General features: G+C 55.3%; 1 protein-coding gene across 1 annotated transcript in view; it reads left to right on the forward strand.

The window, feature by feature from the left end:
- The window catches only part of TBXAS1 (thromboxane A synthase 1), a 116,957-nt gene that overhangs the window by 92,137 nt on the left and 11,937 nt on the right, over window positions 1–12,883 (forward strand). Inside the window, exon 11 of the mRNA XM_075557406.1 lies at window positions 12,352–12,443. Within this exon, the coding sequence (XP_075413521.1) occupies window positions 12,352–12,443 (92 nt within the window). The remainder of the gene's footprint in view (window positions 1–12,351; window positions 12,444–12,883) is intronic.

Below are 12,883 nucleotides of genomic sequence, written 5' to 3' on the forward strand. Positions count from 1 at the left end.
CTTGGAGAGCTGCGTCGGCCAGGGTACAGGGACAACTCGCTGTGGCTCTCTCTCATGCCCTTTCCTGCCCTCGCCCATCCGTCTGCCAGCAGACAAGGGGCGTTCCTCAGAGCAGCCAGAGAAGCCCAGAGGAAAACAGACCGATTCCACCACCACCAGACACGTAGCCATGCGACCCCCAAACAGCTGCTTCACTGGGTTCTGGGAGCAGGCAGGGAGGGCAGAAAAAATGCCATGAGCTTAGCCAAACTTCACCCTCACGATGGAGGAAAACGAACACGTACCTCCCAGTTTGTGTCCCACCAAGGGCCGCCATCACACAGGCCTCTGACCCGAAGACTCAAATGAAAACTGAAAAAGGGGGTGAGCGGCTCAGGGGGGCCGAGGGACCCTGTGTCCCTGTGGGTTCAGTAAGTGTTTCCTCCGCTCCTTCCCTGGGTGCCAGCCGCTGCCATGGAGCCAGCCCCGACATCACAGCAGCACCACACGAGATGCCATGCAAGGCTGTGGCCATGCCTTTGTGGTCCACCGGATTCTCACTGGCTGGTGTTCAGACGTAGATCACCAGGCCTTTCCTCCTAGTGTCATCCGGACGCTCCACGGAGGAAGCCCATCTGGCGTCATAGCACACACACGCCTCTACTGATGCATGGTGGTAACTGACGGTTACCCCGGAACTGAACCAGGGCCTCCAGCATTCAAACCCCAACATACTGCCATCCATTCAGCCTTGAATGTAAAGGTTTCCCGAGACAGTAGCTCTGCGGGGAAGCAGACAGCCTCGTTTTTCTCCCAGGGAGCAGCTGGTGTATTTGAAGCGACCCGATGCTTAGCCACGGCAGGCTGGCATGCTACCCTGGAACCCCTGCTGCCCTTAGACGGTGCCAGGGCAGAGGTGGGAGCAAGAACATGTATAGACCTGAAGTCAACTGCAAACCTGGCAGGAGGGCCCAGCTGGCCACAGGGCAGGACCCGGGGGAAGACTGCAGGGCCCCTCATGTTGGAGCTGTGTAATGCTTCCTCCCCCAGTCGGCGCTCCTCCAGACTCCATGCCCACAGGAACCAGCTGGGGGTCTCCTAACCAGGCAGACTCAGGCTCTGCTGAGGCTGGTACCTGGTGGGGTGAAGACTTGACAGGGCTACGCTGGGGACCCAGTGGGGTGAGGGCTGAGGGGCATGGGGTGGGGACTAGGCGGGAAGGAGAAGAGGTGGGCAGAGGACACAAACCCAGCCCCTAAGACCTGCTATGAAAAGACAACCGCTCTCCCCCACACCGGGGGAGTTAGGGAACCTTGTTTATGCGGGGGGCCATTGGGATCTTTACAACCTCCTCGGTGGGCCCTCCTGGTGGAGCATTCCCTTAGCCCACCCCTCGTGTGCAGGCTGGGATGGCTTCACTGCAGGGAGGCCTGTCGGGGTAGCTGGTTAGATGGTCCAGTAGGCCACACAGGCTGCACAAGCCTGACGGCTGGAGGCCCCCATCCCCTGCTCTAAGCCATCAGGGTGAGACCTGGGGAGACCTGGTGTCTGTAGGTGTAGGCATGCCCCTCCCAGGGCCCCAAAGCAGTGGGGTCGCCTAAGACCATTGGTAGACACATATTTCCAATGGTCTAAGGAACCGAGACACCGTTCCTCTATTGTTTTTGTGATGAATCACTGTGCTTTAATTATGTTCAATTTGTAGCAATGAAAATACATCCTGCCTATCAGATATTTACATGACGATTCATAACAGTAGCAAAATTATAGTGATGAGGTAGCAACGAAACTAATTTTATGGCTGGGGGTCCCCACCACATGAGGAACTGCATTAAAGGGTCGTGGGATTAGGAAGGTTGATCTCCTCAAGGGTGGGGCTTGCTTCTGATAAAAGTGGACTCGGTGGGGAGCCTGTTTGTTAGTTTGTTTGCTGGGCCTGGATCCTGCCTCTGGATTGTCAACCTAGTTCTGTGGTCTTCAGCCAGTGGCCTGCCACACTGCCTGCTGACTCGGGGAGTCATCAGCATCCTGCCATCTCACCTGGCAACCTTGGATTCGCTGGCCTCTGCAGCCAGAAACCTGCCACCCGACCTGCTGATCTAGAACCCATTCACCTTTTTAAGCCAGAAGCCTGTCATCTGACCTGCCAGTCTTGGTTTCATCAGCCCCTATGGTTAGGTGAGTCAGGAGAAGCCTCCTGCCTGGCATCTGACCCACCGACTTGGAACTCGCCAACCTTGACACCTGTGTGAGCCACTGCCTTGACACCAACCTATCTATACATAAATATCACTGCCTTTGCCTCTGAAGAACCCAACCTGAGATGCTGGCCTTGGCTCCTGTTCTCCTGGGACATCCTCCCCTCCATCTGTGGACTCCATCCTGGCTCCTACCAACACAGGTCATTCTCCCGCCATCCTGGGCTGTCACTCTGGGTCCCATCCCCTGGGATCCCTCACACTTCCTGTCTCCTTTCCCTGTAGTCTTGGTCAAAGAACACTCGGCAGTGGCCTGATGGACAGCTGACCTTGACCCTCCCTGTTGGAGCCAGGCCCGAGGCTCTTGTCTCTCTTCAATGCTATGAAATTCCTGTGAGGGGTGGTCGGGCACTGAGAACAGCCCTGTATCCAGAGCCTGGCTGCAAATTCAATTTGTAGTCCTGATTCATAATCACCATGATGATCACCAGGGCCCTCTTGTCACAGTGAACATCTATGGAGCATCACAAGCATTCCCAGTGCTGTGAATATGCCCTGGGATCGGTTCTGGCTCTCGGCGAACCCTGGACCACAGAATGCAGCACCGCCCGGCCTGGGCCATGTAGCATAATCGTTCTCCCGTTTGAACCCTTTACAGAGACATGTCAACTGCTCTTATGCTTGAGCCCCTTAGGGAGTGAGGTCAGACTTATTTAACATGTAAAATTACTACAAACAGTTGTTCATTCATCGCCATTTCATATGTTAAACAAATCTGACCTCACTCCATAGAGGTACAGACCCTGCTAACCAGGAACATTGTATCAATTAGACATCGTCTAGAAATGTCTGGTGGAAATGTTTCAACTCCCCGCCACAGGGCCCATCCGGCAGGGTCTCTCCCTGGGCTTGCGTCCTCTGCACATCTCATGGGTGATTCCAGGAGTATTGTCCACCTTCCTGAGTCTCACCTTGTGGCCTGTGGCCGATTGTAACTCCCTGGTATCTGTGTTGGCCACGCCGGGGTCCTCTAGAGAACCATCTCCCTTTCAACTGGTTTGCCTCAGAGAACTCAATATCATTGGGATCGAATATCAATATCAAATAATATTGACAATAAGGAATATTGAAAACAAGAAGAATTGCCTTCTGGTGACATGCGCAGCGATAGGAGCTGGGCCAGACAATTCTAACTTCCAGTTCTGCATGCCCCCCGTTTTAAAGAGGGGGACATTGAAGCTCCGCGATGATGGCAGGACTTGAGGTGGGAGCAGAGTTTGGGATCTGAACCTGGAACCACTGGCTCCAAAGTTGCTTGGAACCCAGACGGGCCTGAGGTAGACCGTTCTGTACGAGCAGATGGCTGTCCAAAGCACAGGTTGTTGCTCATTGCTGTCCAGTCGGTCCCAACTCATGGTGACCCTGGGCGGCATGGCGGACGCACTGATGTCACCTCTGTGACATTGTGTCACCTCTGTGAGAGCAACTCCTCCTCCTCTGGGTAGCCTCTCCCTGTCTGCTGCCACCACATACCGTACCGAGGGCTCTCTCAGGGTGAATGGCGGGTTTGCCTGGGTTAGAAACATCTAAGAAACTCCGGTGCGTCCAAAGAGGCCAGCCCTTACCCTTAAGAAGCATGAACTTGGTTTTCTTCAACAGCCACCAAACAGGTCAAGCCACATAAAAGGTGCCCGGCCGGAGGAAGACAGACAGAGCCCATGCAAAGACATACACTGCTTCCTCAAACCTCACATCTGACACACTTACACTCTCCTGGTCTGTCCCGGAGTGTCCTAAGATAAAACACTACTGAAATGTCCACATAAAATGGACGTTTTCGGTGGAAAAGTCACGAGGCCAGGAACTCCTCCCTTCATTTTGTTATTGGGGTTCCAGGCAGGAAGTCTCTTCCCTTGGGGATCCTTCGCTTCCTGCTCCTCCTTTCTGCCTGAATTCAAGGATGTAACTGAGCCTCGAACCGGATTTTAGCTCTCCCCTCAAAAGAGACCTGGGGGGGGGGGTTCATTTTAGCCATGCATACCCATTGCCTAGGGCCACCACCACAAACGTTCCCCCCAGTGGATGGTGTGTAAGAATGGAAAGATGTTCTCCACGGGTCTGGGGTCAGGGCGTCGGCCATGCTGATGGCTCTGAGGTTCTGATGAAGAATCTGTTCCTGCCTCTGTCTCAGCTCCTGGTGTCCCTCAACTTGAAGCTACAGCATCACACCTTGTCCTCCCTCCCTCAGTCTCCCTGACTCTGTGCCTCTTCCCTTTTCTAAGGACACCACTCAGACAGGATTAGGCCCCACCTTGCTCCAGGATGACATCCCCCAAGACTCTCCTTCCAAAGTCACATTCACAGGTGCAAGGGATGGGTGACGACTTCAGCAGAATTTCTTTTTGGGAGGGTGGGGTCACAACTCCACCCTTAACACCAAGCTTATCGAACAATATTGGTGGGTGTCAGTACCCTCTAAGCGAAGGCCAGTCCCAGTCAAAACATTTAGTACCTCCGGCTGAAGGTGAGGCGTATCGAGTGACGAAGGGACTGCTGGACATTGGTGATGCGGTAGAAGGGCAGCAGCAGAAACTGCTCCTGTCACTCTGTGTCTGACCCCAGGAAACCCGCAGACGGTTCAGAACCCAAGCCCACGTCTGCGGTGTCTGGCTGGCGCAGCCCCCTGCACTTGGCACCACATCTGTCTTCTGCTACTTCAACAGAGAGCCAGTAAGAGGAAGAGCTGCATTCGTTGGCCACTCATTGCACTTGTTCTGGAATGTTCTAAACAGACCATGAACAATAAGACAAATCTCTCTCCAAGACCCCAACTCTGACCCTGTGAGGCTACAGCACTCAGACGAACACAGGTTAACCCCAAACTAAACAAACCCAACCCCACCACATCGTTTCCAATGCATAGCGCCCCTCCATTGGGTCCCTGAGGATGTAAATCTTGACGGGAGTCGATGGCGTTGTTAGGTGCTATCAAGCTGGCATGAACTCATCGTGACTGTAGGTACAATGAAATGAAATAAAGCCTGGTCCTTCCCTGTCCTCACGACGATCGTTAAGATTGAGTCCACTGCTGCAGCCACCGGCCGATCTATTTCATGGCGGTCCTCTTTTTCACTGACCCTTTCCTTCACTAAGCAGAGCGTCCTTTTTTAGGGACTGGTCTCTCCTCTGCAGGAGGAAGAGGGAGGCTGTCTGCCCCGTCTAGGGGACATGTGAGTCAGAGGCAGGGTCAAATAGATGACAGTGGGTTTGGTGTCTCCTGGGGATGTGTCTCCCTACCCTCACTGCTAAGGAGCATCCTGGCTGTACTTCAGCTAGACAGATTTGTTTGTCCTTCTAGCAGTCCGTGGTCCTGTGGCTAGCCTTCAACAGCCCTGTAACCCAGATGCGTCCATTCTTCTTCAGTCTTCCTTGTTGACTGCCCACCTCCTACATGCATATGGCAGTGGACAACACCATGGCTTGGCTCAGGCGTGCTTTAGTCCACACAGAGACATCCCGCCTCTCCAACACCTGAAGAGGCCTTGGTGCAGCAGATTTGCCCAACATAATCCAGCGGCCCTGGATTTCCCGACCGCTGCTTCCATGAGCACTGATCATGGGTCAGAGCAAGATGCAATCCTTGACAACTTCAGTCTTCTCTCCTTTTCTCCAATATTTTTTGTGAGGATTTGGGTCTTCTTTATGGTAAGTTGTAATTGGCACTGCAGGCTGTGACCCTTTATCATCAGCAGCGAGTGCTTCCGGTCCTCCTCACTTTCAGTGAGCAAGGCTGTATCATCTGAATATCTGGATAGGTTATCAACAAGCCTCCCTTCAATCCTAATGTCACATTCTTGCTCATAGAAGCTGGATTCTTGGATTCTTTGCTCAGCATATATATTGTCACATGTATGGTGACAAGATGCAACCCTGACGCACCCCTTTCCTGATTTTAAATCAAGCCGTATGTCCTTGTTCTGTTTGTACTACTTCTTGATCCATATCCAGGTTCCACGTGAACACAATGAAATGTTCTGGAATTCCCGTTCTTCTCATGTAGCTCGGAATGCCCCTACCTGCTCTTCTCAAAACTACCCATGGTTGGTTTTTATGGCTCCCACAAAATCAATATCTGTCTGGCATCCTCTGCTGTCAGCTGAGGCCAAACAGCCTCCTCTGTGGCTGGGGAGCAGCTGGTGAGTTTGAACTGCTGACCTTGCGGTGAGCCATCCACCACTTATCCCGCAGTACCACCAGGGCTCCTGCACTCCCCAAAGGCAGAGTAAAACTACTGTCAGAAGATGTCACTTTTCCTAAATGTCATACATGCAATTTTCATAGAAGCTTGATGGCAGAGCTTCTATGAATAACAACATAGATTTGCATACTAGCCTATAGTTGTTAATTTATGATCCTAGGGAAACGCAAAGTTTTGCAGTTGGGGCATCTACGAGCCTCCGTCGTCAGACACGCTCCTGTCTGTGCAGTGCTTAGTTCTTGAGGGTGGTGGGGAAGCACAGGTGCCTGGTCCAGGGGGGAGCTTTCGGTAAGCCACACATTAGTTTGCAGTAGAAGCATCTTGTGTCTGAGGCATACTTGTGCTAAAATAGCATGAGGTGTTTATGTGAAATGCACATCTAACTGGGTGCCTGTGCTTTCATCTGCTAAGCCTGGCGACTTGCACTCGCCAGACCTCCTACTGTCGCCATAAAGCAGGTCCCGAGAATTTGTCGGTTTCCTCGAAGAGCCAAAGGGCAAACTCGCTGCCACTGAGTCAATGCCGACTCACCGTGACCCTACAGGGCAGGGTAGCACTGCCCTGTGTTCCTGAGACTCTAACGCTACGGGACCAGAAAGCCCCATCTTCCTCCTGCAGAGAGGCTGGTGGTTTTGAACTGCTGACCTAGCAGTGAGCAAGCAGCTCATCGTGTAAGCACGAAGCTGCCTTTCCTTCAGCTGAGGAGCATGCAATATCACACGATGGAAAACCCTGAACTAGGGCGAGAATGTCCAAAATGGGACGCGAGACACCGATGATGAGCACGCGCTGTTGGGAAAGTGGCCCGGGAGACTTGCTGGAAGCCAGGTTGCCGCAGACCGACCATTTGTTACGATGCTTAATCTGAGGAGCCCAACCGGCACTCACCTTGTGAGAGGCTGCCCCTGCTGGCTCTTTGCTGGCAGGGCCAGGGCGGCAGTTGTAAAGGGCAGGGCAACGGACTGACCACGGGGACAATGGTGCCTTCATGTCAGGGTGGTGGCTAGGGTCGCTGAGTCCAAGGGGTCGAGTCACCTGGGGTTCTGGGGACAAGGGGAAACTGAGACACACAGCACACTGGGCAGTCCGAGAATAACATCTTTCTCCCTAAGAGCAGCTGGTAGATTTGAACCCCCAACCTCACGTTTAGCAGTCCAATCCTCATCAAGCTGAGATACCAGGGAGCCTGATGCAGTGTCCTGCAATTAACACTCCTCCGCCACATTGGGGGGCAGGGGGGAAGAGATGAGAGGATCAAACTCCCCAAACCGGATGGTATACAGGGGGCCGCCGGGGCACCTCAACTGTGGGCCAATGGTGCCAAACCTTGTCAGGCAGCCTGGTTTCTGTGTTCAGAAGCCAGGGGCGGTCCCTCCCGAGGGGCTGGGGGCGGATCTGTCGTGGGGCTGCAGAGGGTGGCGTTAGGCATCATGCCCTCGAAGCCCTATCCTCAGTGTGTTTGCTCTGTGCAAGCACATGTGTCTGTGTTGTGTCTTTTTCGGCAGGCCTCCTGTAGAATGTCCCAGAGCGAGGAGAAGGAGGGAAAGGAGGGGAGGTAGGCAGGAGGTCTAGGCAGCCGCCAGACTGTATGGGGAGGGTTTGAACCTGACCTCCTGGACCCCGTCCCAGTCCTGCTGTTGACTAGCCATGTGTGACACCCTGGGCAGCCCACTTCACTTCCCTCAACTTCTCTGTTTCTCACCTGTCAGTGGACAGGTGCAGCTGCCCTCCTCACCCCACAGCGCAGTTATGAGCCCGTAAAACCCCTCTGGGAGACTGACCTACGGTCCAGCTCCCCAGGACGGAGGTGCTGGTGGGAGAGGTGTCTGAAGACAAGAACCCCCAGCGGGTCGGCAGAGCCCAAGCCCGACCGTAGATGGGAAAGTGTGAACACAGTAGACCGGGGGCTGGGCGGTGTGCCTGTGTGCTGTGTTTGTGAGGAGGTGGTGGTATGGCTAGGTCTGGGGTGGGGTATGTGGGAGGGGATGGGCTGGAGAGTGTGGATGTGGTATGTGTAGACACGTGTCATTGTGTGTCCATGGTATGTGTGGTCTTGTGTGTAGATGTGTGAACATGCACATGTATCGCAGTGCGCACACACACACGCGCACACGTGCACACACTGATTTGTGCTCTTTCGCTCCAGCCCTGCTCAGGGTCTGCGCTCCAGGGAGAGGGCTGGGAGTAGGGGGCCAGGAGTAGCCTGTGGTTGTGAGAAGACATAAATACATGTGCTGAGCGCACCGGAGGATGGCTCTCCTCAAGGCGGGGGCGCGTTCCTACGTGAAGCCTGCTCAGTTCTCTGCAGGAGCACTCCCGACTCCCTGGGCCTCGCAAGGCAGGGCCCTCCAGTGAGATAGACCAAGTCCACCCCCAGCCCGGCCCCTGCTTCTCCCTCAGCCTCGGCCGATGCGCCATCTCAAAACTGAAAGATCGGCACTGACAGGGCCTTGATGCCCTGTCACAGGGAGGCCGAGCTGGTCGGTGTCCCCAAGGCTGTGGTCAAAGGTCAGAACTCAGGTCTCCCCGTTGTCCACGGACTGGTCTGAGAGCGCAGATCTGGGCTTTCTGAACGCCAGAACAGGTGGACAGCTGTGTTTTGGGTGGGGCAGCACTGCCCCTGGTTGTCCTGTGAGGGAATGTGTGCCCGAAGCGAAGTCTCGGTCCCCGCTTCTTGGGCAAGAGTTGAGCCTCAGTGGCCTGCGCGGTATGGTCCCAGGGCCACAACGTGGGGGTGAGCGCGGGCCAGGCTGTTTGCAGCTGCTGCTTTGAGACGGGGAAAGGCAAGCTGCCCCCACAGTCCCTTTAGTAAAACAGGGAAATGTCCCCTTCTCCCCTGCTGTTGCCGTTGGTGTCTTCAAGTTGGTTCCGACTCATAGTGACCTTCTGCCCAACAGAATGAAGTCCTGCCTGGTCCTGGCCATCCCATGATTGGTATATTGGAGTCCACTCTTGCTGGCCCTGGGCCATCCTCACTGTTGGTATATTGTCCACTCTGGCAGCTGCTGGGTCGATCCAGCTCACGGAGCGGCTTCCTTTTCACTAACCCTCCACTTTACCAAGTCCGGTCCAAGCTGTCCTTTTCTGGAACCGGTCCCTTCTGGCGACATGTCCAAGCACGGGAGGCGAAGTTTGCCCTTCTTGTGTTCTGCATAAGGAGCATTCTGGTTGTACTTCTTCCAAGACAGATTTCTCTCCTCTGGTCGTCGAAGGCCCGTTCAGTATTCTTCAAAGGCATTGCTCCCTCTTTGGGCTCCCCAATTCATTACCAGTTTCCCCACGCAGACCAGAGACTGATCATACCAGGTAGAGACCAGACTTTCTTTCGCAGGCCCCGGAATCCCCAGGCAAAGTCTTTCTTCCCAGCTGCCCTTTGCCTTCTCCTCGCTGACACTCCACCTCTGAAGTGGACGCAGGGTGCCACAGTGTGCGTGTGGCCAGCTCTCACGGACATGCACATTTAACTGCAGGGCAGGCAGGGTACTGGGAGCAAGCAGGACGAACTCACAGACTGTCCATCGGCCTGCCGGCTGCCTGCGCCTCTCGGTTTACGGATCTAACGGAAGGACTCCAAAACCTGTAATCTCACTCCCAACTTTCACACGTGTGAACAGAAGTGGAGTCTCTGACAGCCCGGTGTCTCCAGAGGCGCTAGGCGCCGTGGTGTTTCCTCTGTGCGCATGTCTGTCTGCATCCCGATACGACCAAGCCTTCCAAAGCAGAAGCATGCCCGCAGTCCCCTGACTGCACCCAACAAAACTAAGTGCGTGCCCTCCAGGGCTCGCCTACAGGGAACCCATGGGGATGGAGGGGGGGGGGGGTGAGTCAGTGTCCAAGCCCACCCCTTCTCCAGTGGCTAAGGAGTTCTCATCAAAGTCTCAGTTCATACGCTACGGCCTCTTCCAGGTGCTATCTCTGAGCCCAAAGGCCTGGACCGCTGCCCTGTGCTGGCCACACTCCTGACCCGACTGGCCGCTCCCCGAGGGCAGGGCTCAGTGTGCTGCAAGGGTGTGCCGGAGAGCCAGCTGCATCGCTCAGACGACACAGCAGGTGTTGGGTGGACAGGTGAGTGGGTGAGCTACCGACAAAACTCACTCTCCATCTCCCATAAGCCCGTGTGGTAAAACTCAACCCATGGAATGGGGCCTGCCTCCCAGTGGGCAGAGTGCGTTCATTTCTGGGTCCCCAGGGCGTGGCAGGCAGGAGGGGTGCTGGGGGAGTGGCGCATGAGGTCTGTCTGTGTGACTTTGCCTCCCTCTCTGGGCCTCATTTCCCTCCTCTCAGGGTATTTTCGATTGCTCACACGCGTGTGAAGGTGGGCATTGGGGAAGGAGGCAGGTCTGAAGAAGAAGAAGCTATACCTGCCTCTGAATGCTGGTGCCGGTGAGGAATATGGAAAGTGTCACGGGCCACCAAAGAACCATCACAATTGCCTTGAGAGAAGTACAGCCAGAATGCTCCTTAGAGGTCATGATGGCAAGAGTCCGTCTCACGTGCTTTGAACACGCTGTCAGGAGAGACCGGTTCCTGGAGGAGGACAGCAGGTTTGGTGGAGCAGAAGGCAGCGAAACATAGGGGAGCCCCTGACGAGATGGACGGACATGGTGGCTGCAGCCATGGACTCAGGCAGTATTTGTGAGGAGGGCGCAGGGCCAGGCGGCATCGTGCGCATGCGCACAGGGTCGTTGTGGGTCAGAACAGACTCGATGATGACACCTAACAACAAGAAGGAACCCAAGTTGGCCTAGTGGGTGGGGAGCTGAGCTGCTGACGGCAAGGTCGGCAGTTCAAAACCATCAGCTGCTCTGTGGGAGAAAGGCCAGGCTTTCCACTCCCATGAGAGTGAGACTCAGAAACCCAGGGGGCACGTCCACCCTACCCTGGAGGGTCTCTCTGAGTCAGCATCGACTCGATGGCAGGGAGAAGGAGCGTGGAGGCTCAACGGATGAGCTCGTGGCTGCCACACTACAGGTTCAAACCCAACAGCCGCTCAGAGAGAAAGATGGGGCCCGGAGATCCCATGGCATTGACTTTGGCCGGGCGCTTGCTGCCCCCTGCTGGCTGAGTGTCCCCTTTGCCTGGAAACAGAGGCAGAGCCCATCCCTCCCCCAGGCTCAGACAGATAGCAGGACTACAAGGAGGTCCCTGAGCACTTCTGAAGGACCTCTTTCCCGCGGGGAGGTGGGAGCCCACTTCAGAACAATTGAATCAGAGTCGGATCAGGGGGCGGGGCCTGGTGTGATCTTCAGGAAAAGGGCCTGGTGGCTCCAGAGGGTGCCCCAAGGGGCCAATTGAGGGGTGTGTTTGTAGGAGCAGACCTGGCTCCCTAATGCAAAAATCCCTTGATTGTGGTGGCAAGGTGGCATCGAGCTGGCTCCAACTCCCAGCTACCTACGTAGCACAGATGGGTCTGGGGGTCCCCTGCGCACAGAGGGCAGCAGGCTGGCTCGGGGTTCGGCCTGTACACCCAGCAAGGGGTGTCCACTGGTTATGGTCAGGAAGTGGGGAGGGTGTCTGTGAGGAGGCCCAGGGCAGCCATGCCATGCAGACTTGAGCCAGCATTCCGGGAGCATCCGTCCACAGGGATCTCACAGTCACCTCTTTGAAATGTCCACCGTGATAATGCGTGCCCGTCGCCAGCCCCCGTCGATGGGATGTGGAGGGGAGGGGGTGCTCACTCACCCTACCGTGGGAAAGGAGGGTGTACGGGAGAGGAGGAAGTGTGGACTGCACCGTTCCCCTGTGGGAATGGCGATTGACGTCACCAAAGGAGTACGAATCATGGAATGGAAATCCCACTTGCTCCCCGAACTTTCACCCACGTCCCAGTGATGGGAAAGAAGGACCATGGAGAAGCTGATGCTCTGGGGCTTTGTCTAAGGCAACATCTCTCTTCTGTCCCGCCCTCTCCCCCAGGCTGAGCCCGGGTACTGCAGCCTACAAGAGGACCTCCCCTACCTGGACATGGTGATTGCAGAGACCTTGAGGCTGTACCCACCGGCTTTCAGGTATGCCCGGGCCCTCTCCTGCACCCCAGGACCCTGCAGCACGGGGTGCCACCAGCACAATGCATTCCACCTGTGAGCTGGCAGCGCATGTCCGGCGCACCAGGCCTTTCCTTTGTTCGGCTTCAACAATCAGAGTTGATTCTCTCCCAGCTGAGGAGACTGGAAGGCTGAAATCAGGTCGTCCACTCCAGAAGTCCCCACCTGTCTGTCTCTTTTTCTCTTGAGCTAAGACCTTACCTTCTTTCAATATATGTGGGCCTGGCTGTCCTTAAGATCTTGAGGCGTCTTGGCATAGACTGTCTTGAATCTAGGAGCTTCTCAACCCAGGGACCCCGAGTGACAGGATGCCTCCCTGCTCCTGGCTCTTTCTTCTTGGGGTTCTAAGGCCCCTCACTGGTCTTTTCTTGACTTGGCCAGTTCATCTCTTCATTATCCTAACT

Source organism: Tenrec ecaudatus, chromosome 9, assembly GCF_050624435.1.
Source record: "Tenrec ecaudatus isolate mTenEca1 chromosome 9, mTenEca1.hap1, whole genome shotgun sequence".
Taxonomy (NCBI): Eukaryota; Metazoa; Chordata; class Mammalia; order Afrosoricida; family Tenrecidae; genus Tenrec; species Tenrec ecaudatus.